The sequence below is a fragment of the Trichogramma pretiosum genome, unplaced genomic scaffold, assembly GCF_000599845.2.
Source record: "Trichogramma pretiosum strain Unisexual culture from Peru unplaced genomic scaffold, Tpre_2.0 scaffold111, whole genome shotgun sequence".
Lineage (NCBI taxonomy): Eukaryota > Metazoa > Arthropoda > Insecta > Hymenoptera > Trichogrammatidae > Trichogramma > Trichogramma pretiosum.
Genome location: NW_019640789.1, coordinates 226,673 through 251,266, shown reverse-complemented (window position 1 = coordinate 251,266; position 24,594 = coordinate 226,673). Strand labels below are relative to the sequence as shown.

At 43.7% G+C, this 24,594-nt stretch overlaps 1 protein-coding gene across 7 annotated transcripts; it reads right to left on the bottom strand.

The window, feature by feature from the left end:
• Positions 1-1,365: 1,365 nt before the first annotated feature.
• Positions 1,366-24,594, bottom strand: LOC106658439 (catenin delta-2). Of its 7 annotated transcripts, none has more exons than XM_023459329.1 (13): positions 22,741-24,594; positions 9,823-9,934; positions 8,416-8,457; positions 8,160-8,289; positions 7,696-8,032; positions 7,087-7,146; positions 5,964-6,977; positions 5,257-5,570; positions 4,871-5,174; positions 4,662-4,800; positions 4,318-4,441; positions 3,930-4,028; positions 1,366-2,612 (listed from the first exon to the last, which is right to left on the bottom strand). In XM_023459329.1, the coding sequence occupies exons 2-13, from the start codon at positions 9,852-9,854 to the stop codon at positions 2,409-2,411; spliced, it is 2,799 nt and encodes a 932-aa protein (XP_023315097.1). In that variant the 5' UTR covers positions 9,855-9,934; positions 22,741-24,594; the 3' UTR covers positions 1,366-2,408. The 7 variants fall into 7 exon arrangements, with proteins under 7 accessions (XP_023315097.1, XP_014235902.1, XP_014235898.1 ...); XM_014380416.2 differs by having other exon boundaries at positions 1,366-2,615; positions 7,807-8,032; XM_014380412.2 differs by having other exon boundaries at positions 1,366-2,615; positions 22,741-24,593.

The window sequence follows — 24,594 nt, the reverse complement described above, 5'->3', positions numbered from 1 at the left end:
CGATTAATTTTTGCTTTTCTCTATCGGACTTGATTATGTTCACTTTTTTGCAAATACTTCTTCTTATCTTTATATCATAACCGAAAGAGAGATAAACTTTGTAACATTAAGTCTATTGTACATAAGTTGAAAGCAGTCTTTTTTTGTAGAAAAATTATAAACATAGATTTTTTTACACAAAGAAAAAGCCTTATAAAAAGATTGGATCACAAGTGTAAAGGGGTGTGATCAGTCCACAAAATCGATTTTCATACCAACCATTTCATGTTCATTAATGCTCACTTTATAACTTGATTTTGTTTCTTTTTTTCTATCATATTTAGGTATTTTTACAGTCCAAAGCATCAGTATAGGAGCATTCAAGCTTTTAAAGCTTTAATTCATTCAAATTCGCATTTTATATAACTTGTTAATACTTGTTTTATTTGCGACGGGGTTAAGTGCGAATCATAGGTGATAGTCGAAAAATGTGAATATAATAAATAACTGCTCAAGTATGTAAATCGTCTAAAAATTTGTTGTCAGATTTTTTTAGGTCGTAAGATTTGTTACATAGAACTCGAACTTGAAAAGTCGATGCATTGATCTTTATCACCTCGCTTAATTTCTTATAATACAACTGTGTCTATTTTTCATTCTGGTTCATGTTCTTAAAATCTAGATATATCATATATTCATGTTTATACTTCATTTAAAATTGGTTTTGGTGCACGTAATAACTTCTCAAACCACTCTCTATTTTATCAGAAAACCTTGTCCCCGATTTTTTTATTTCATTTCTACTTTTTTTTTTCATTTATTTTCTCATATCACTCGATAAAAAAAATTCGTGGAAACTCTCACAGAGACAATCGGCATCTGACGTTTTATCTAATTTCGAACTTTAAATTATACACGCCACACTTTCTCACCCTCTTTTCTTTCAATACTAACAATTAACTCAAAACATCTACCTTAGGATTTTTCGTCATATTCGATAAAATTCTATGCAATATAATATATATTAAAAATCAGTTTCAACGAAAACTTATTTTCATCTGCTTATTTTCTAAACTTCCAATATTATACTACGCTACATTAAATAAAAATCCTCTCTTGCTTGGTATCATTTAGTTAGGTTTTTATATCTTTTATAAATTGACGAAATGTCTTTAGTACATTATGGACACAGTTTTATATGCAATGTACAAAATCACACTTTTATTTATTTTAGTTGATGTCAATACTTATGTCTCAATATTATTCATTCATATGATCAATGTCAACTAATCATAGTAATAATTTTTCATTCCAGTAATCACTCATAACTACTATTTATAATATATAATATTATATTCAAGAAACGGAACGAGATTTAACTTTATATGCTTTATATATATAGGCATTTTATTCTTTAGTATCTGTCATTAATGCCGATAATACATGTACATCTTAAAGTATATTATATAGAAATCTTTCATCGCCAAAATTAACAATAATATTAAAAAGCTACTCGGTTATTTCTTCCTCACCGTTCGTCTAATAGTAAGCTAATAATAATATGTTCGTTTGAAATGTACAAATAAATCTCCTGTATACGATTTTTGTCGTTTTACATACTAGTATGTTTTAAATCTGTGATTACACTCATAATCATGAAAATGAAAAAGTCCTGTGTACATGCATATCATTTTCCGCTTTGAACAGCACGAATTACACAATCTGTGGCGTGATAAATTGTAAAATGTTACAATACTAAATGATTCGCGACAAGTTACATCCACAACTATTCAGTACGAAACGATACACGTTACGAATCGTTCGTTATACTATTGTAGCGCTCGTTGTGGATTTGATACATGATATCAATTACAAAGCGAGCGTGACAAGCATTTTTGATCTATTGGTTACACGATTTAGTAAATACACATAAATTAAAATTAAAATTCCTACATCAATCATTTTACAAATGATAATTCGTCGCTATTAACAATTAAACGCTTGCAAATATTTTGCATATGTGTTTTCGTAAATGAAAAGTGTGTACATGTATTGTTATGTTTAATATTCGTACAATCTCTATCTATATATATCATATAATATATACCATATTCGAAAGTGGATATATATATTTTTGAATATGTGTTTTTGTCCATAAATATATTTATATAAAACGCAGGCTCGTCCAGAGAGTAATTATAAGTGATAAGGTACGTATTACAAACGCCGTTACGATGTGTTTGCATTATTAATAATTTATAATATACATATAAACGGTGTTTAAAATAAGAGCCATGCCCTTTTTTCTGCTTGAGCATTTCTTTTGTGGCTCGTCAATAATATGGCTCATCGGAAAAGTCATTTTACTTTCTACGCGTGAGCGTTCCGTGATGATTGAGCGTCGCCCCGTGTTGGGGCTGCTCGTGACGCTAGACCCAAGAGTCGCCGGCTGGTGCCGTGTTGCTCGGCTGCACCTGATTAGCTGCGCCGTCTTGGTTCCCGTCGGCCAGCCACTGACCACCGGCCACGGCTCCGCCCGCTGCCGCGGCGGCTTGACCTTGGCCTAGCTCGTATTGCCTTTTCTTTTTCTTCTCCAAATTTACTTGCGCGTAGAGTGGTTCACCGGGTTTGGGCTGCTGCAACACATACACAAGCACACCATAATATGCTTTGCAACTGACTTCTCACTGTTGGTTTTATTTATCCCGCAACCATAAGGAGATAATGTTTTTTCTAATGAGTATGTTATGCGAAAGAGTAGCGTGAGTTTGAAAATATTTTAAGCCCGATGGCAAGGGGTTGGACCAGGAATAATTTTTTATCTTACCCGCCTTGATCAACTCGCCTGGCCATATACAATACAAGATGCCAAACATAAATTAAAGTGGTGATGAAAATAAAACATAAAGTATGAAAAAATGAAAGTCTGAATATCATGATTAATTACAACGTCGTCAAGTAATAATTATTCTTTATTCAATTTCATGCTTGATCATTTTAGATTTTATTTAACACAATACATGATACATAACGCATTAGATGTTCTAACGTATTCGCTGGCCAAATAATTGCTTCACTAATCTCTAAAATATTAATAATTTTTAAAAACACCATTTTGTCCATTTTGAATACAAATAATATGATATAATAATTTACCAGTACAGTAAAACCTACTTAAAAAACCTAATAAAATATTATTAAAAAAAATTATAAAATAAATTCATAAGTTTTTAACTTGTCACCTAAGCTTAAATTGGATTAAAAAATCTATAAGCATGATTTCAGACATTATTTCAACGTGATAATAAAACTATTGATCAATTAAAAGTTTGTTGCCATGGAAACATACAGTGCTCATGATGAAGGCCACAATATGAATTCGGACGTAAAAAATGCTTTAATGAAAACCTTGTTTGAATTTTAATGATGAATAAACTTTCCAACAATCAAACTATCTCTTTGTATATTACACAAAGTTTACGATCTTTATATGACCCAGCTCACCAATACATGAATTTACATTAATATAAATTATTATATTGATCATGAAGCAAAGTATGATTTTTAGTATTGCTATAATATGTGTCATTGCGATCAACTACATTATATCATACATTTACAATGAGCAAAATTATATCTCAAGAATAGAGATAAACATACCATAAGTCCTCTAGTTACTAAAATTTCATTATTTTATCAAGTTTCTAAATTTCATCGCTTATGTGCAATTAGATTCAAATTATCGATACAATAAGTACCGTATTGTTTTTAATGAAGATTATACAAAAAATTATGTAATGTAAAATTTAATCGCGCTAGATACCACCATGGATAGTTTTAGAAGTATGTATTTCGACTAATCACGTGTGAAAAAACTCGAGGTTTTTACTTTAAGCCATTACATAAAGACGAAACAACGACCAAACGCAACTTTTAGTTTACTGACTTACTGGATTCGTAGGAAACACGCATACGCCACCAGCAGGTACTGCGTGACTTCCTTGTTTTGGGTACTGCATATCGGACATAGCGATCTCTTCATTTTGTTGCTATCACAAACAGACAATATCAAACATTGTTCTCATTCAATTTTATCTTTACCGTCTTCAATGACTTAAAAAACACACAGAAATAATATATACGTGGTTAGTCGAGCATATTGGAAAAGCTGTCAATGGCTAGGCGAGTTATTTCGTTAATAATTACATGAAGCATTGTCATAAATTAAAGTTTTGATTAAAATTATAGCGTCATCATTATTAAATATTTTTAATTAATGTGGCTGTGTTAATTTCTATAGTTTCTGTGATCTTGGTTATTTGTGTCCCCTTGACTTACCGATTGATAAATATTCGGTCGGCCAACATTATTTGAGTTTGCAGTACTTCTCTGAATTGTTCTGTCTTCGTACCTCGTACTGCCTTGGCTTGCCATAGGTCGATTCAGCGTACTGCAATCATAACTATAATTAAACGTAGTATTACGAGCTGTATTTTTGTTCGGGACTCTTCAAAAAATATTAAAACTCAACTAAAAACAATATTGACAATTACAATATGGTAAAATAATAAAAAACAAGAGTCCCAAATAAAAATAATCAAAATTAAACCATGTTTACTGTTCAAATTAAATAAAAATTGAAAAGACATAAACTAGTTTGAAAGACCTAACTTTGAACTTACCTGTTGGCATTGTTAGGCGAATTCGGGCCTGAATTTCTAGCTGCAACCGTTTTTGTTACAAAATCTTGCTCTTTCCAGCCATGTTTTTTATACACGTCTCTCAACTCTTGATGCTGCCACATCGTAAATAATACTTGACCTAATCATAGGATTGTATTAATATTTAAGTGCAAATAGGAAAATAATAAAGCAATAATCAAAATATTTACCGGCAAATTTCAAGACCCTTGGTGTATATTTTTGTCTTTGTCTAGTTATGTTCATCAGTCTTTCGACACCACCAGCGTCCAAAAGCGACCTCGAAAACTCGGCATTTTTCTTAATTACTTCGTTCAAAGTCGCTAAAACAGCAGCGATTGTATCGTCACTGGTGCCTTGGTCGTGTTGATTATTTCCTGAAGGCAATTTCTGAATGAGATCCCTCATTGCATACTTTCCTATAAGCTCTTTGTTACGTTGGTCTATGGCTAAATTTCGCAGGGCCGTTGCTACTGCGCAAACTACTCGGTCGACCTGTAATAATGATATTAAAATGTATTAGCGCCTTAATAACAGTGAATAAATACATTGAATTGAAATCATAATTTTTACTCACCTCCATTCTCAAAAGTTCAACAAGAATAGGAAGTCCTTTTTCTTTTCGAACCGCTGCTCGAATTTCTATGCTGGGCTGCCAGTAGCAAGCAGCAAGATTCTGTAATGCTCCAGCCGCTGCTTCAAGAGTTTCTGGATTCGAACAGTTGTGCAAGAGGCTTAAATAAGACTGGACTACTTCGGGTTGCCAGAGCAACTCCATGCCCTTGACTGGTTCTGTCCTCGGACTCGTAGTCCTAGTCATACTCGTCTCCTTTTGTACGGGCTGTCCATCCTTTTTCTTTTTGCTGCCACCGAAGCATCCCAAATTCTCACCTAAAAAAGTCAAATTTATTAATGATTGATCTAAAAAAGAACTCGCATGTAAATCAAACGGTGCAATGGCACTGTGGATTTGTCTTAATAAAATACTCTGCTCTTAAATTGATTGTAAGCGATTTTAAGCGTTGTATTGGTGATATCACGAATATTGTGGTAAAAATTTCAATTTCATATAGTGCCAAAGTAACAAGATTCAATCGCTTGTAAAAAAAATATTCAGCGTTTAATTACGACAGATTGTCTCTAGCAAACTTGGACAAATGTGTCTTACCTTGACACAAACTGTACGCTATGAGAAAATTCAAAAGAAAGATTTAATGAAAATTAAAACAAAAGAAGATATCGACGGTATTTGAAATTGCAGCGTGAAGGAGCTGACGTTTTTACCTTTAGCCGGTGCGGCGACCCTATTTTGCACATTGGGCTGAATGGGATGCTTGTCGTAATTGGGATCCTCGACCTCTTGGCATCTGTAGCTGAGATTGCGCAGTATGCAGACGCAATTCTCGACGATCTTGTTGCCGATATTGGATTTGTCGATGGCCGAGCGCACGACGTAGAGCAGCGCGTCCACCAGTCCGTCGCATTCCCGCAGCTTCTTGCGCGCGTACTCCCCGGCGCTCGAGACGTTGCGCAGCACGCCCGAGGCATTGCGAAAGACCGTAGACCAGCAGGTCTCGCCGGAGCCGGCGCTGGGCTCCCAGCCGCTGTGCGGTATGATGATGTTGTTCACCACCAGCGTCACGCCGTCGTCGATGATGGACTTTTTGAGATCCTCGCAGGACGACAGGTTCCACAGGACGCCCGTGACGAGCTCCTTCACGTCCGAGTCCGAGATGCGCCGCAGCAGCGCTATGAGCGCCGGCACGCCGCCCGCGTTCTTGATGGCTCGCTTGTTCTCGTCGTTCTGCCGTCCGTACGAGAGATTTCGCAGAGCGCCGCAGGCGTTCCGGTAGACGTCGGGGCTCTCGGACTGCAGCAGGGCCACCAGCGGCGGTATGCCGCCGAGGCTGCGCGTCTTCTGTTTGTTGGGATCGTCCATGTAGCAGAGATGCTGCAGGTAGGCCGCCGCGTTCGCCTTGATGACATTGTCGGGATTGCTGAGGAAGCCGATGACCTCGGCCAGGGTCGGATCTCTCCAGCGCATCTTCTGGCCGCCGCCGGGCTCGAGCTCGTCGAGCGGCGACACCATGCCGGGGCCGGGGCCCATGTGCCGCGCGGCCTTCAGTCTCTGCAGGTGCAGATCGTCCTCGTAGATGCTTGCGCCAGCCATGCCGACCACGACTCCGTCCTCGTAGCCCGGGCCCAGTTCGGCCGCGAGTCCTCCCATGCCTGCGGTGCCGTAGGTCACCGGACCGTAGGGCGAGGGCGACACGTAACCGTAGGCCACTTTGCCTTCGTCTGTAATAACGCAAACCCAAATTTTGTCAGTATTGCTCGTAGGCGAGCTCATCGCGCACTGCAGGCGCAGAGCAGCACTGCTATAAGTAACGCGTCGAGCGATGCTTACCGATCGGGTGCTGCGACGGCTCGCCCGCGTCGTCCATGTTCCACGAGTTGCTAATTTGATCTAAAAGAGCAGAGAGGTCTTGTTAATGCGCGACTGCTAATTCAAGCTCTCGGCTACGTAATCCGAGTACAGAAGGCTCGTTCTTTTTTTACGTGCTGCAGCTGATCAATGAAGGACGCGATTGCAAATTAAATATAAATGAATGGAAATTTGAAAGCAAAAGAAAAAAAACATTCTGTAACTGGAGATCATATGATTCGCTCTACTGCTACTTCAAATCCTAGGATCAATATGACTTTACAGTCGTTAATTCAGAATTGTAGGTTTCAACAAAATATAACGATAAAAATAGACAACTAATAAAAGCACTTATCTGACACAGTAATTGTTGACTGTTAAAGTTGACTGACGTTACAATAAGTAATTATAATTAAATTTTTGAGTTGAAATATAACGTCTTGTAGAGAAAGACGAGTCGAGCGAAAAATACGACGAGCTTTTTGCAAAAAGAAAAGAGTTGAAAGGATGGATTAGTTAAAGATTAATCAATGATTAATGAGTTTTAATAATGAATGTAAAAATAAAAAATAAAAAGCATTTGCGACGTACCGTGCGGGGTTAGGGGCGAGGCACGACTGTGCTCCGAGGGAGTGGGATGGGGGCTGCGGGGCGAATGAGGCGGATTAGAAGAAGTAGGAGTGGGCGCTTGATGATAGGTACCGTGAGGCGCCGGATAGCCCGGCTGCGGCGGATAGCCCATCGAGTACGGGTCGTAGTGGTCGAAATTGACCATGTAGGGATCGGCCGCGACGCCGTAGCGCGGATCGCCGGCCGCCTGATGATGATAGTCGCCCTGGGACATGAGCGGCATCGTGACGTAATTCACCACGCCTGGATCTGGCTCCATGTGCGACACCTCGCGCACGACTTTCGTCACCGTCGTCACCTGTAAATGTGTGTGCAAGAGAGACAAAATCAAAGGCGTGTTTTGTTAGCTCGAGAACATATATCTATATCATCGAGTGTGTGTGACGCGGCGGCGTCATGTGTGTATATACGAGAGCGATGTTTACCTGCTGAGACGTCTGCTGCTTGTGGCTCCTTATGAGTAGAGGATCGTCCTGCACCGACAGATGCGACGAGTGTATGGAATGTGTATCTGCTTGTCCGTTGCTCCCGTGATAATCGCTTTCACCTTGTCCCCTGCGCAAGTAGATACAAAAAAAAAAAATGTTACTTCAATCTTGGCGCGTTCTCGGGTGACTTCTTTCTTTCTTTTTTTTTCGTTTGATACAAAAAGAAGTCATTAAGGTTTATTTGTTTGCTTACGTGTATTGCGGCATGTCTGATCCGTTTTCGTGAAGTACTCGTCTGCAAATAGCAAAGATTAATTACTTCGTTAAATACGTCTCTTTCTCGATTGTCACACGTCGATTTTTTGCTGCTGTGCTTTTCTCAACAAAAATTCGATTTTCAAACTTGTACAAAAGCTACTTCTGGTATGTATTTATCAATAAAATAGAGAGATACGTGGTATACTTCATTACTTTGACATATCGTTACTCATCGACAGTGCGTGTTTTCATACGAAATTCGTGATAGCGACGATTCCAAAAATGTACCACCACAAAAAACGACAGTGTATTTACTTCACAAACGACGAGCTACCATCAAAGAGGATAATATGCGACAAAATTAAATACTCTTAATCAATTGCGATCACAGATACACACACACACACACGCACAAGTAATACTCCAAATCGACTGATACATCACAGAGGCCAAGAGAGGCGCAGATCAAACGCAGAAATCGTCTGATTAACGAGCTACTACTGTATTACTTCAAACAATAATAATGCCGAGAATGAGGAGAAGGAGAGAGAGGATAAGAAAAGAAGGAGCTGCGAGAGATAAATATTTACTTAAAAGCTTTGCGCGGGGCTCTTTAAACGACGAACAACGGCCTTGCGTGGTAGGAAAATAATTACGACACACATACACAACTGATTCATTGTACGAGATTGCACTGCTTTTTTTTTGTGCTCAAACATAAAATAGCACACGCGACTAAAAATTGAAGAGGAAAAAAGGAGCAAGAAAAAAAAAGTAAAATAAACTACAATAAGGAAGCAATTATCCACGCATCTTTTGTATTTGGCAAATGTAATCTCGCTCTCTCACGCGATAAAAGTACAACAACAGCAACGAGAAAAAAAAAGCTGTGCCGCATAGTCGCCGAGATTTTTCGTTGATACATTATATAGAGCAGACGCGACGCTAATGTGCATGCAGAGTAGTACAGTGAGAGATCTCGAGCTCCAATGCTAGAGAGAGAGAGAGAGATAAAAATCATATTATATTATCAAAGCTCGCTAAATACAAAGCTCGCGCGCATTATAATATAAAAGTACAAAATACAACACAAGCAAATAGAGAGAGAGATGCGCGCGATATACACAAGGACAATTTTCTATATGTAAATTTTTGTTCGACTTTTTTTTTTTGTTTCTTATGCGTTTAGTCACCTCTGGGTTATTTCGGTGCGTGTGATGTTGTGTTCTTGCCGCTGCTCGACCCGCCGGTTCACCAGCCTATTTCATCGGCAACACCGGATTTTTCGGTTAAGTATATCAATTTTTTTGGTTTTTTCTTTCTTTTTTTTTACAGATCATCGCAAGTATATAATAATAAAGGAATAACAATGGCATAACGAACAAAGACAAATTATACTCACAAGCAAGAATCAACGAGATGATTATTTGACATGCCAAAGGCTGACGAAAGGTTATTGCGTAAAACTGCTGCTGCTGCTGCTGTCGTTGCTTTCGCTTCTGCCTCTGCTGCTCCTGTAAACGACAAACCAAGAGGAGAAATTAGACGTGATAATATGTATATAAGCTCAACACTGTGCATATAAACAGGGAGTACCGCGCGGGCGTATTTGTCTTATGGCTGTTAGGCTAACACTTTAACGCAATAAACATTCTTGGTGGTGTAGGCGTCAACGGTGGCGGCGGCGGCGGCGGGCCCTCTCGAAAACGCGCGTATCCTCTCTATATAGCAGTGGCAGCCAAGCTTCAGAGGCACTCGGCTATATAAGAGCAAAGCGAGAAAGGGAGGATATAGAGGCAAGAGGCAGTGAGAGAGAGAGACGACTTAATTTACACTCCGTATAGAGGCTGCTGCTGCTGCAACTTCTCTCGTTTTCTCTCAATGCGCCAGCATCAGCTCTCTTCGCAACGTTCAACAATATTCCATAAGGGAGAGAGAGAGAGACCGACTTGACTCTGCGCTCGAGTTTATTCATCGTCGTAACGTATAATATATAGATCGTTGTGCCCTGTCTCGATAAACCGCAAAATAGAGAAGCCGAAAATTGTTTTAGAATCTTTTTTTCTCTCTCTCTCGCTTCTTTCAATTGTTTTTTAATTATCGAGCTCGCTCGAGCTTGTTCTAAAATACCTAAAATTGCGTATTATAAATGAAGGGAGAGAGAGAGAGAAAAGTTTAAATAGGATGCGGCATAGAGTGACGGTGTCGGTGTTGGTGGTGGTGGTGGTGCGTGGGTGCTGCTCGTGCAAGAGCGTATATACCCTATGCAACGCGCGCACACACAAGTGTCGGAGGTTTAATTTTCGCAGCAACATCGCCCGCTGCTGGTTTAGCAGTTAATTGACTTTTGCACCAAAGAGAAACACGCACACACACACACACACTGTGCTGTGCGTATAATACTACATACACGCGAAGCTCTCCTCGTGCTGCGGCAGTAGCTGCAGCAAGAGCACTACAAAGGAGAAAGTGAGACCTGCTAGGCTACTATACGAGCGTGTGAGTTTCCTCTTTGTTTTTCGATACGTTATATGTAGGATAGGCGTACCGCTAGGCCCGAGCATTAAGGATCGAGTCGTAAAAATTTGGAGCGACCGAGGAACGTATTATAACGAAGGCTCGTCTCGGAGCAAAGCTCGAAAGACGCGCTTACAGCACGTTGTACGAAAGAAATCATGCGCGCTTGAAAATTATAGGCGCGACGCGGGTAATAGTCGCAGAGGAGCGCGCGATTCGCGCTATGCGACTGCAGCGCAGCGTGCATGGAACTGGATGCGCCGCTGCTGTGCTCTACGCGAGCGGAGATATCGTGCGTACTCTCCTATATAAAACGAAGTACAGAGAGAGAGAGAGAGAAAAAATAAATGCGAAATGCTCCTGGACTGTGAAGCGAGACGGAATGCGCACCGAGCGGTGTTGCGCGCCGAGAGCCAGAGCTCCTGGAAATTCAAAACTACCCGGTTAGAGCAACATCTCTCTCTCTCTCTCTTGCTCGTTGTATATAATGAAACGACACGAAGCTGCATTTTGCGAGAAATTATTTATATATACATTGACCGTCGTTTTTTTTTCTTTTTCCTTTGCCCGTCACACATATACGTATATACGTATAATATGCGTGCTCCGCGGCTCTTGTGGGATATAGCTATTAGCTGCACGTGACACACTCCGCACAGAGTACACAGCAGCAGGGCATAATATTGCACACACACAGGAAAAATAAGGCATTAAAAAAATCGACGTTTCTTTATCTCCGCGCACGAGAGTCAGAGTTTAAGCTCGTATATGCGCGCGTCTATACATGATTCATTCCGGGCCCGGTGTATTATATACACACACGCACACATGGGCTTTTGTGCCGCGCTGCCTTATCAGCCACGAGTTTTGCTCTTTCTCTCTCTTGACGCACCACCACCGGCAGAGAGAGAGGAGCGCGAGTTATACACACGGCACGTGTATAATAATAATCGACTCGGTATGGCTCACTGTTACAACAATGCCTATACTCGGCTGCTCTCGCGCGTATGAGTCGAAAATTTATTATCGCAGTACGCGCTATATCGTCGTCGCGTTGGTGTATCGACGACGACGCCTAGAGTAGTACAGGTATATTATAATATAAACACGAGTACGTGCCGCACGAGCACAATGTATGTATACGACGTGCGCCGATTCGATGACGAGCGACACAAGGAACGCAGCAGCGGCACAAACGTAGCTCGCTCTAAAATGAATGTAATCATACTTTGCGGGCTCGCGCACGATATACGTATATCGGGAGCGAGTGTATACTATACGTGCATATACATATCAGCTGTATAATATAGTTTAATATATAATTGCATATAATCGTCTGAGCGCGCGCGCGTTTATGTATGTGGAATTGCGACGACGCCGACGGAGACAGAAGCGGAAATGCGATCCTCGCACATTCGTTCGTATTATACAGCGGCGGCAGTGCAGACCCACACAGTGGCGCGATTGATTTGCCAGCGCGCGCCTCACACATTTAAATACAAAGTCTGTCGGGTCAATTATTGTTTATTAGCTCTCTCTCTCTCTCTCGTTGGGGCCGTATATATATAATACTTTACAGAGATATATATATACGTTGCACACATCTCGGTAAAGATAAACGAAAATCAATAAAAGCCTCGCGCGCGCGCGAGTTCTTGTACGCAGAAAGCTCGATGACGAGAAATGAATAAATAAAATTTGAAAGGAAAAAAAAAGGAAGAGGAGAGTACACGCAATGCGCACGAAGGGGGTCGAGCTTTAAATCAATCGCATGTGCCGGACAAAAAGACCATATAACGTATATACGTATACGCGCACGTGCGCGCTCGCGCGAGGACATTTTTTTTATCCTCCCTATCCGCTCTATACCTCTCAGTCTCTCTCGCTTATTCGGCGCTTTCCTCTCGACGCGAGCGCGTATACTAATGACCCGTGCAATTAAACTCCAACAATAAAGTCTTTAATTCCTCGCTAGCTCTCTCGCTCATACTTCATTAATGAAAATCTTTCGACACCCATACGTACGCCGGTACGCTGCAGTGTGTACACACTGTCTTACACAAGCTTTATACATCGGATATGTGTGTATAATACGAGTCCGAAACATTTAAACTTCAATAGCCGGGCACTGATCGCGTAATTTTCTATGCGTACAGGTATATGTTACTGAACAAACACACGGGCGACACGCACACACACACGTATACGAATGCATAATACGAACGGTAATGGCAAAGCCGTGAGCGAGTTTCGTCCCGCGCATAGTATTTCTATGTTATAACAATATATATATATATAAAAACGAGAAGAGAAAAAACAGTTAAAAAGAAAGAAAAGAAATGAAAAAAAAACAAGAAAAACACAGCCGAAGAAGAAAGGAAGGTGTGCCTATTGCGCGATGGCCCTTTTGTGTTAGTTCTAACTGTGTATGTATACAGAGAGAGAGAGAACCTTATATAAAAGCCGCGCGTGTAACAGCGACGGTCAAAGGTGCACATGCACATCTCGCTCTCCGTTACTGTGTGTGTGTGTGTGTGTGTGCGTGTGCGGCTGCGGTTTTTTTCTTTTTTCAGCTCTTTCACTGCGTGTACCTCTATATAAGCTTACGCGCTTGCAGCAGCAGCGGCGTATTTATGTATGTGCACAAGCGCACCGCTGCACCCACACACGCGCGCGATAGGGCCGTGCAGTAGTAAGCAGCAGCAGCACGCGTGACCTTCGTCAGCAAGCGCTGGTATACATCAACGTCTTTTGCGCTCTTTCTTTTGCCTCGCGCGCGCGGCGCGGCGCGTGCTTTCGCGCTCAACCTAATAAATACAATGAGCGCGTATATATCTATACAGTTGTAAAAGTGTATACGTTTTTTCCTTTTTTTTGATTCAGTCAGCAGTCCCACCGATAAGCATCAGCTCGCGTTAAAGATATGTATACGTATACTGCAAAGCGCGTGGATTATTTGTAAAAAAGCACGTATACGGCAATCGCTGCTATATATACATCAACGAGATGCGCGCTTCTCTCTCTCTCTCTATAAAAGATTCGTCCGCGTGCACTCCTTTTTTCCGCGCTGCGCGTAAAACCAACGCTCCGAGGCAAGATAGTGTATGTGTGTGTGTGTATGTATAGCTTTGATGCTCCGGATAAAAAAAAAGAAAGAGAAAAAAGCATGCAGTAGCACATAGTAGTGGCCTATAGCCTCGCTCGCTCGCTGCTGCTGCGGTGCGAGCGAGCTCCCGAAGAAGAAGCAGCATAGTATTCGTAAGAAGAAGGCCTGAGAAATTGAAGCTATTTAAATACTAAAGACAAATGAAGCTGAAAAGTTTCTCTTTGCCACTATACTACTACTGTGTGCAGCAGCAGCCATAGTGCCGTGCAGTGCAGCGCAGCCGCGCGCTCAGGAAGAAATACTGGTGTACTGCATAGCTACCAGCACAGATAGTTGCACAGGAAAAGAGTATTCAACTGGTTTGATAGCTCGCGGCTCTAGGCCGACGAGGCTGCTATGTAGCGAGGCGAGCTGCACAGAGCAGAGCAGAGAGTTACTACGAGACGAGAGAGAAAGACGACCGATTCGCTGCTGCTGCTGTATTAATGTAGGTTGTATCATCGTCGAGCAACTGCAGCAGCAGCAGCAGCAGCCTGCATATATAACAGCAGGCTAGATATATACCATACATAAACGATCCGTATAGCAGCAGCAGCTCGTACGTCAGATGTTTATTACTACCTCGTTGCGAGTCTTTTTCTGCGCCTGCACTCACGCCGTAGCAGTGTAGCAGGAGTCGCTATATAAATGAGCGCGCGCGCGCCTGCCTGCCTCTCTGCTATACGTAGCGGAATCAAACGAATATCCGGTTCTTTCTTTTTGCGCCAAAAGAGAAAAGCCGGAAGCTTTATTATATTAACCCATATAATAAGTACTGCTGCTGTGGCTGCATACGCGCGTGTTTCGACCTGGGCCTCGTCCACTCTATGCTACGAAAAAAATTGTCATTTCCGTATATGGTTGATTCTCCCGAAATCTGCTTTTTCGGGTATGGAAAACGAAAAAATGGTGAAAATTTTTTTGTCATATTGAACGGCGCGAACTAGTTTACCCTTTTTTAAACCATAAAATATGAATAATTATTGAATCTGGCGCTTTGAGATTTCGTTTTACGAAAACTATGTCCGATTTTATGCTTAAAATCGACTATTTTCGGTTACGGAGGTGACACACACGGAGGTGACAAATCGCTGCTTTGATCAACTATGTAAGAAAAATAAGAAACGCACAAAATTTTCCGCACAACCCGAAATTTGGTCATGAAAAACGAGTCTTTTGACGGGGCGAGCGGTTAAAAAGAATGATCATAGCTCGAGATATTCATGTCTACGGAGGTGACCGTTTTTTTGACACACGTGAATTTTTCAATAGAATAATTATCGCAGCATCGATGAAATGTAAAATTTGAACCCGCAACCTACACCAATCGAAAGCTGGGCTATAATACTTGACATTTACGTATCTAGCGACATCAAAAATGAGTTAGAGACCCTAAGCAGGCGGTATGTTTGAAATTATTCAGAAGCATGATCAAAATCCGAGACATTTTTCAATTGCGTGGGAAATTTTTTTAAAACATTTTTCAAAGCCCTATAATAGACTTAAACTTTACTCTGGATGTATAGAAGCTGGTCTCATAGTTATTATAGGGTCAGGTGCTAATGAGAATGCATGGTACATGCAAATAGAGTTGATTTTGAGATGTAGACATGCCACGGAGGTGACATTTGGCATGTATATCTTCACGGCAAATTTAACTGACCCTAAAAAATTGAAATATTTATGTCCTATCATGAAGAATACAACAATATTGAATGAATGACCGAGCCAGTTTTGGCTCATCTTCACTAGTTTAAGAATATGGCATAAAGACATGCAAAAAGCAGATTTCAGGAGAATCAACCATATACGTATCGAAAAACTCGTATATATATATCGTGCGAAAACGAGAAATTGATACGGGCCAAAGTTCGTTGGTTGAGAGAGCTGTATAATAATAGCGCCGTTGGTCAGTGTGTACCTCGTCCGCGCGGCGCGAACTCGAAGAAGGATCGATTCGTCAACAACACGCGCGCGGCTCGCGCGTCAGGTCGAGTTAAGCCCCGACCATGATGAATAATTGACGGCTCTCGATTCGCAGAGTGAGAGAGAGAGAGAGAGGAAGAGATACTTTTCCGATTAGACTTGCGCGCGCCGCGCAACGTGTATACTCTGCGCTACGCTCAACAGCTGTCAGCCGATCGCGAGAGAGAGAGCTCGTCTTCGTAAGTATTACGTACAATACGCCTCGAGCGTTGTATATGTATACAAAATGCAGATTACTCCAGAGCTCCGTAATACCGAAAATGTTACTTTTACTCTCTCTCTCTCTCTCTCCCCCAAAGCTTCGTGATGAGCGACTGCAAAGCTCAAGACGCGCTTGGGTGTGTGTGTGTGTGTGTGTGCCATTCAAGCACATTATACGCACTACTTGGGCGCGAGCGAGCAACAATGTGTTGCGCGACGACTATAGGATATATTCTATAGCTCTATACTACTATTAGTACTACTACTACTCGGTGGCTGCAGCACGCGGAGCCAGCTCTGTGCACGGAATACGAATCGCATTTCTGCGGTTCGGGGGTTAGCGAGGTAAGCCGCTCTATTGCGAGCCCGCCTCGACTGTATTATATACCGCGTGTATGGTATACCCACCCACCTACCTATTGGCTTCATATATAGCCCAGCAGCAGCTATTGACGGCTCAACGATCCCTGCTACGACGGTTCTTGCAAATCGCTTACGTATTGTGTGTGGCTGATCGGGCGCGCGCGAGTCATCGGCCAATCGACTTGTTATCGTCGTCGTTGTCGTCGTCGTCGTCTTAGTCGACGTTTATCTTTACGGCGAATCGAGTATGAACGCGAGCTCTTTCTCTCTGTATCCTGCGAGGCCGACTCATCGTCGTATCGTTAAATATTTGAGAGTGAGCGAAACGTCTCGGAAGTATATCTTCGGTATATATGCATAATAACAGGAAGAAAGAGATAGGAAGATTACACCACTGGAAGCGATCCTCTCCTCGTTTCGCTTAATCCTTTATACATCGAGTGTCGCCCTGGCAAAAGCTCCGCGCTTCCACTTTTCTATATACACACACGTATAACGCGCGACACGAGCCTACGTGCATTATTTCTCGGGGACACGGCACGAGGAGGAGGAGCGCCAAGATGTGTGCGTATAGTGCAGCACCTTTAGGTGTACTCGGCCTCGGCCCGTCCCCGAGCTGCGCGCGAGCGAGAAATACGAGGCTACTTTTTGGAGAAAACTTGAATTATTCAAGCCGGAGAGAGAGAAGCGCGTTATGCGTTATGCAGCCTATATTCTTTATGACTTTTATTATGGAAGCAATGGATGTGCAGCGGCGCTACTACTGGAGCACAGCTGCGCGCACGGGACAAAACTTGTATGTTTTCAAAATATTATATATTGTTATCCACAGGACGAACTAGCCGATTCCTTTCGGCGACTCCGTTTTTCTCGTTATAATATTATATTATATCCTGTGTATATTTTATATACCGAGGGCGACAAAACAATGAATTTCTCCGAATCGATTTTGGGCGCAGTCACGCTGTTGCTGCTACTCAGAGAGAGAGAGAGAGAGAGAGAGAGAGAGAGAGAGAGCCGGATTATATTTGCCGATGGGGCATGCGTGCATATATAGCTGTAGCGCGTATAATACATACGAATTAATCGGCGTACAGCAATAGTCTCTGGGCTATAGTATAGCTGCGGAATTATCGATTCATCGTAGCGCTAAGAATTTACTAATTTTGCGTGTTATACGCGACACAAAACGATGACGACGACGACGACGACGACGCGAGGCGACTCACGCATGCACGTACACACATACACACACAAACTCAATAATTATGCGCCCGTGGCAAAAGTGGCATTATCGTCGTGCAATATAACAAGCGTCGTTGCGAGCGCTTGAAAAAAGTTCATGCATTCCATTGAAATATAATCCCGCCGATCGTGAAATTGGCGCGAGGAACGCGCGGAATTCATCACGCAAGACGAATTAGCCGTCAATTGTTACGAATCATATAAATGTATAGTGGATGACGCCGATGACGCGCGCCCCGAGACAAATACCATTTTGATGTATGGATTATTGAAAGAAAAAAAAAAATTATCATCATCGTCATCTCGTCGAAGCGTAGCCTATAGCGGCTGCACAGGCCTCGCCGACACGAGCCGCGTGCGTGTGCAGTGGTGCTACTTATACTGTTTGATCGATAAAATAGAGCAAAAACCTCCTCGCGCAAAGAGCTGCTGCTGCTGCTGCTCTGCGTAATTGTCGTGCGGCGCTTTCGAATGAATTTTTGGCGCAGCAACGTGTACACGAGCTGACTTCTCGACGGTGAACAGAACCAAAGTTCATTTTATCACTCGTTGGGCGCGGCAGGCGCGTTAAAAGAGAGAAAGAGAAAGAAAGAAAAAGATGTATAACTCGACGCAGATCTTTGGTTTCGCGAGATGCAGCGCAAGTAAACGTGGTTCGCTGCGCGGCGCGCACGACACACAGGAAATGTGCACCGCGTCGGTAGTAGTGCCTAGATAGAGGTGTACGAGGCGCGTTTTCTCTTTTTACCCGAGCGTACTCTTTTTACGTGTTTATAATGTATGTATATAGGCGTGCAGCGGAGCTAGATGCATCCACAGAAACGCCAGCGCGATTAAATTCTGGGCTCTTCATAGTGTATACATATAAAAAAAAAGAAGAAGCCGAGAAGTAGCAAGAGAACATCGCACGATTTAAAAGATATACACAATAACATCGGGCGAAACAACGAGTCTAATTGTTCGCCGGTGAGAAAGTTTGATTGTATCGAAAAAAGGAAAAGCAGCGCCGGGTTATATGTTTTGTAGGAGAAGTAACGTAGCGTTGACTCGCTCTCTCTCTCTCTCTCTCTATCTATCTATTTCGGAGCAAAAAACAAAATACGAGAAAGAAGAATCAATCCGACGAACGAGTTAATATTATCGATCCGGGCGTCGTTAAAAAAAGTGACGACAAGCCAGCTGAGAGAGAAACGCAATGTAGCTGAGAGGTGCACACGTATAGTGCTCCACACACGCGTTGATAGGATACACATACGTATTATATGTATGGAGATTTGGTCGGATGAGCGCGTGAGAAAAAAGTCGGAACTACACTGCTACTGCTGCTGTTCTCGTTGCTACCGTTGTTGTTACTTTACAAACAACTTTCCGAATGAAAAACTCGCGCGCGCGCGCGGTTGCGTCGGGCTCGTTTGCTCACAGCTACGTATAGGCTCATTTCTCTATTATTGTAATTAATTCGCGCGGGCGTGCGAGAATATAATAATTCACTGTATGGATACCTGTGCGTTGTTGTTGTTGTTATAAACAGGTGCCGCGCGTTGCATCACCACGACATTCATGCACGGAGTGGTAATCACGGCTCTCTCTCGCTCGCGCGTGCGGGAAAGAGAGAGAGGGAGAAAATTCGCTCTTTTCGCGCGGCCGCAGTTGGCATGCTACACTCGGGGGCGCGATAATACATATAAATATCAATAAGCGGAGCGCGCCCGCGTCTATATAGGTGCAGCGTCGTATATATGTATTATCAAATGCAGCAGCAGCAGCAGAAATTGCCGCCACCGACGCCGCTGCAGTTATAATATATTACATCGTACGTACGCGCGATGTCTCGAAAGTTTCTCTCTCTCTCTCTCTCTCTCTATCTCTCGGCATGGAATAAGTAGCAGCTATATAGTAAGTACGGGGGCACAAATAGTAGTAGTAGCAGCAGCAGCGATGGCTAGTGTGTGCCGCCTAAGTATATACATCACGCGCGCGAATATGTAAGAGGGGAATCTACGGTGAAAAACCTCCTCCGCGGCTTTAGACTTACAAATACGAGCAATATAGCACATATAGACTGCTCGGCCTGACGTTATGTATATGGCCGATTTCATGTGAAAACTGGAATGACCGAAGAAATGTTCGCTTGACTGTCGCAGGAGACACTTGTTGTTTTTATATTGTCGCATGTGTCCCTAAATTTTATTAGACAGTTTTGTAGATCGTCTATCACTCATCTTTCGAAGGATATTCAAAATTTTCCAGTTCAGTCATGAGTAATTGTAGGTAAAAATTGCTACAGAGCTTTTTTACTCGATATTATACAAAGTGCCAGAAAAAAGAGTCTGAGCGCTTTTGGAGCTTTTTATATTAAAGAGAGAAACATGAAAGTCAAAATGTCATTCTGCTCGATCCAGACTTTCATCAACCAAAGCATCCATAGAACTTTCTTACCACATTACACTTTTGTAATGGGCCTTTAAATCGAACGTCCAGGAAAAATCTGAGAATCTCTAAAAAGACCGTAAAAATGCTACTTTCCGCCTTTTTGTCGGAAAAATTGTCGCAGGCCATTCGATTTCACGGAGAATCTACCATATGTATTAAACGCGCAGTGCGCCGAGCACACACCACCGACTGTCTGCACGTACTATATACGATATACGCGCGTAGGGGAGTATTATTTTCTGTGCAGCATAAGCTTTTCATACAAGCACGTAATATAACGCGTGTCTTTTGCTCTCTCTCGCTGGCTCGTCTCTTCTTCTTTTTTTGTTTTTCTTATAAGAGAAGGTGGAGCGGGCATTGGATATGGAAACGAAGAAGTGCAAAAAAAAGAGAGAGAGAGAGACGCACGCTGCAACGAGAAAGAAAGGAAGGAAGGAAGGAAACGCGGGGATGTTAGGTATATGCTCTGCGCCTCAACTACGAAAGATGAAGCAGAAGCAGCTAAGCAGCAGCAGCAGCAGCGGTGACGAAGACGGCGGCGGCAGTAGTGGCGGTGTGGCCGCTCCGCTGCGCTACAAGAGAGAGAGAGAGAGGACGGGGAGGAGGCCTGCACAAGACGAGAACAAGACGGAGAGAAGATAAAGAGACGGAGAAGAAGAACGCGAAGAAATCGCGAAAAAGAGCGAGCGAGGCGTACGAGCAGCTAGCAGCAGCAGCAACGCGAGGCATTGCCCAGCGCCATCTATACATATTCCAGCACCTTATATACGTTGTACACAAGCACACATGTACACACACATATAAACACACATACAGAATCGCACTCGACGCACGTCGTGCCTACTACTCGGTGTGCGTGCACTAGCGCAGCCACAACAATATATATATGCAACGCAATCCTACATGAGGACTGTGCGAGGACATGGTACGAGACGCAAAAGGTGTACGAGTGTGTGCGTGTGCACGTTTACATAAATGCACTTTTTTCGTGTGTGTGTACGCTACAATATACCATATTACGTCCGTTTCACGATGCATAAAGCACCGTATATATACGTACGTTTATGCCACATGTTATGTCTGTATCATATACGGCCGCGCGGGCGTATGGAGCTATCAATGAAACTTTATATGCGTACACGATCGAAAGGTAAAGCCGCGAGGGTTGGCAATCCTCTCCTCGATATAGCCTACTCTTTCTCTCGTCGTCGTCGTCGTCTATCTGTCTCTATCACGCACGTATATAATACCAGTCGAGCGTTTGCCGTGTATATACAGTATAGTATATATATGAGTTGGGAGGCTATATTGAGGTACGGAGCACACGGTGAATTTGTAGCGCGCAGGTATACATGTACACCGCGACGTATTGGGCCGTGCAGGTAGGTAAGTAAAGGTATATAGTGGTGCACCTCGTGCGCGCGATAACCATCCACGCCCCTCGCGCGTATATATATTCTTTATATCCGCGAAAGTACAACGTATATGGTTGCTGCTACTGCTACCGCTGCTCCGAAACTGACTAGTTGTACACGTGCACTTCGCGTTCGCATTTAAAATCGTTATTGCAGGATGTGAAACTAGTAGTCTCTCTCTCTATCGTATCTATCCTGGCTCAGTGTAATATACCGCTGCTGCAGTCGTGTTAAAAAGCACGACGACGGCGGCCTTATATCGGAAATTTTTTCGACTTGGTGTCATCGAGAGAAAGAGAGAGAGAGAGAGAGACCAGACGCGGACGGACAGCTATATATATTGTTTACATTCTCCAAATCTCTCTTTCTCTCTCTCTCTCTCTCGCTCTCTCGAAATTGTAGTACCCGATGCCGCGCGGCGGCGGTGGAGGCGACGGCGGCGGCTCGATTATATTATGTGTGCCTTCGACGGCGATATATACGCGAGAGCGTGCGACATTCCATGTGTCCGCGCGCCGCGTCTTATATACCTTATAATATGTACCGAAACAGCGCGCGAGGCGCAAACGTTTGCCCGAACGAGAGAGAGAGAGAGAAAGAAGCGATTCTCTCCTGCTCTCTCGCTCGTGCGTCTGCGAAATCTGCCTCGTGTTCGTCGTCGCGTATATATACGCGGCACAGTCGACTACTATGACTCGTATTCGTGTAATAATGTAATGTATATAGGCAGCAGCGAGGATAGGTCGTCGTCGTCGTCTACGTCTATCGTATAAGTATATAGTCTCGTCGCGAGTAACCGGCGCTCCGCAGAAGATATATACGGCCAAGGGCGGTGTCTCTCTCTCGCTCTCTCACTCCCTTTCCGCATATATACATGTGCTGCTTTGCTGTGCTATATAGAACGACGACGACGACGACGCGTGATTCGGATAAACAGCGACGCGACTCGAGGCTACTCTCCACGACGAGATGCGATGATAATGTATATAGAGAGGGTCGTCTCTCGACTACTCACCAACTGAGAAGAAGAAGAAGAAGAAGGTAACTGTCCCGAAGAATGTCAAGACTAGGGAGGAAGGCGGAGGAGGACACCTCTCACGTCTTCCACGACGAGGCTGTCATCTTTGGGGGAGCTTTTCAGCTGCTGCTGCTTTAACTATTGATAATAGGCACTGTGCACTGGCAGAGAGTAATCGTTGTCGTGTCTCACGTTGCAATGTTGTCGCGAGGAGCAGCCTCAGCTCCTGTCCGGCTACCTCTACTGCTGCTGCTGCTGCTGATTCGGGCTACTTTTTCCAACGACGACGAGAAGACTATAGCACACTTTTCGCAATGGCAAAATCCACGGCAGCCCATGTCTCCTCATGGACTTTCTCCCGATGACATATCATCGGTGCGTGTATTAGCACGGCGGAGCAGCCGCCGCTGCAGCGAGCTGACTACTACGACTACTATCGCGCGTCGCGGAAGCGCCGTCCGCGGGGCCGCATCAACACTCTTTTCTTCCTCTCGCACGTATATTATATGTATACAATCTCGATGCACTATACGTATTGGACGAGGCACAAGTCACACTGGCGGATGAAGCACGAGTACTATTATCTATATAATGTGAACGAGGTGCAGCACAGTCGGCACGCGACTCCGATTTCGCAGTCCGCACAACTGGCTTGCTGGCTGGCAGGCAGACTGGAGTCGCCGTGCGTACAGTAGTAGTAAGTCGCGTAGTAGTAGCCGCTCGGCAGAATACGCGTACGTGTGTAAGTGTGTGTGTGTACGTGTGTACAGAGTAGTAGCAGCAGCTCTCTGCCGTATACGTAGTAAGAGCTGGATACTATACGACGTTAGCAGCTCATTCCTTCTCTCCTCTCGCTCCGCCGCGATATTATATACCTGCGAGGCGAAATAGCGACACACACGCGCGCGTTACGTGGCCTCTCGGCTCGTTGCTGCTGCTGCTGCTCGATTCTTGCTTTTTTACCTCTCACTCGCGCCTCGCATGGCGATCACACACTACGAAACACTCGCGGCAGAGATATATTCGCCAAGACGACGAGTCGTTAACTGCTTTAATACGACACCGTGCGGATTCGCGCAAGGTGTGCGTATATCACAATATGTGTGCGCTACGCTCGCGCGTGTGTGCGTCAACCCACGACGGCGACGAGTATACACAGAGCATTTATGCACACGCCAACACTACTGGAGTCGTCGCGCGGCCTGCAAAGAGCAGTAGCCAGCCCCGGTGGGAGTGAAACGTCGCACAGAATCACATGTCCGCGAGTCCAGTGAACTTTGGCCGTCTCTCTCTCTTATACTCTCTTGCTCTCTTCCGAGTTTCGGGGGCGAACCTGGATGCAGCGGGCCGAAAGTGGCCAGATGCACGCGACGAGATACACAGAGTCGCGCAGACTATGCACTATCAGCAGTAGCAGCAGATCTCTCGCTCTAAGGTGTGTATGTGTGTACGCGATGCAAAAGGGCGCTGCGAGCACACCAGCCAGCCAGCCAGCAGCACGGCACAGAACACTCAGCTTTGCAAGAGAGAGCGAGTGCGAGTACGAGAGAGACAGAGAGTGCAGCGGCCGGAATGTACTTTTCCCTCGACGATGTGTGTATATAGATTCGCGGAGCAGCGGTGCCGCCGCTGAATCGTCGTCGCTGCCGCAGTTCTCGTTATCGTTGAAACGCACGGGCGAGCATCCAACGATTGTTGACGACGAGCCGCAGAGGATCTTCTCTTTCCTCCTCCTCCTCCTACTGCTACGCTGCGTCGGGAATCTTTTGCTCTCGCTCTGTCTCGTCGCGAAATTTTCGCGTGCAAATCTCGCCACAGCCGCGCTCCGCTGCCGGGGTACGTGCGTATAAT

Bases quoted from the DNA above. Each gene is read 5' to 3' on its own strand.
- LOC106658439 (XM_014380412.2), bottom strand. From the start codon at position 9,854: ATGTCAAATAATCATCTCGTTGATTCTTGCTT. The intron at 8,033-8,159 runs GTAAACATCGCT...ACACATTTACAG, and splicing joins AGCAGCAGACGTCTCAGCAG to GTGACGACGGTGACGAAAGT. The intron at 4,442-4,661 runs GTAAGTTCAAAG...GTTTAATTATAG, and splicing joins TCGCCTAACAATGCCAACAG to TTATGATTGCAGTACGCTGA.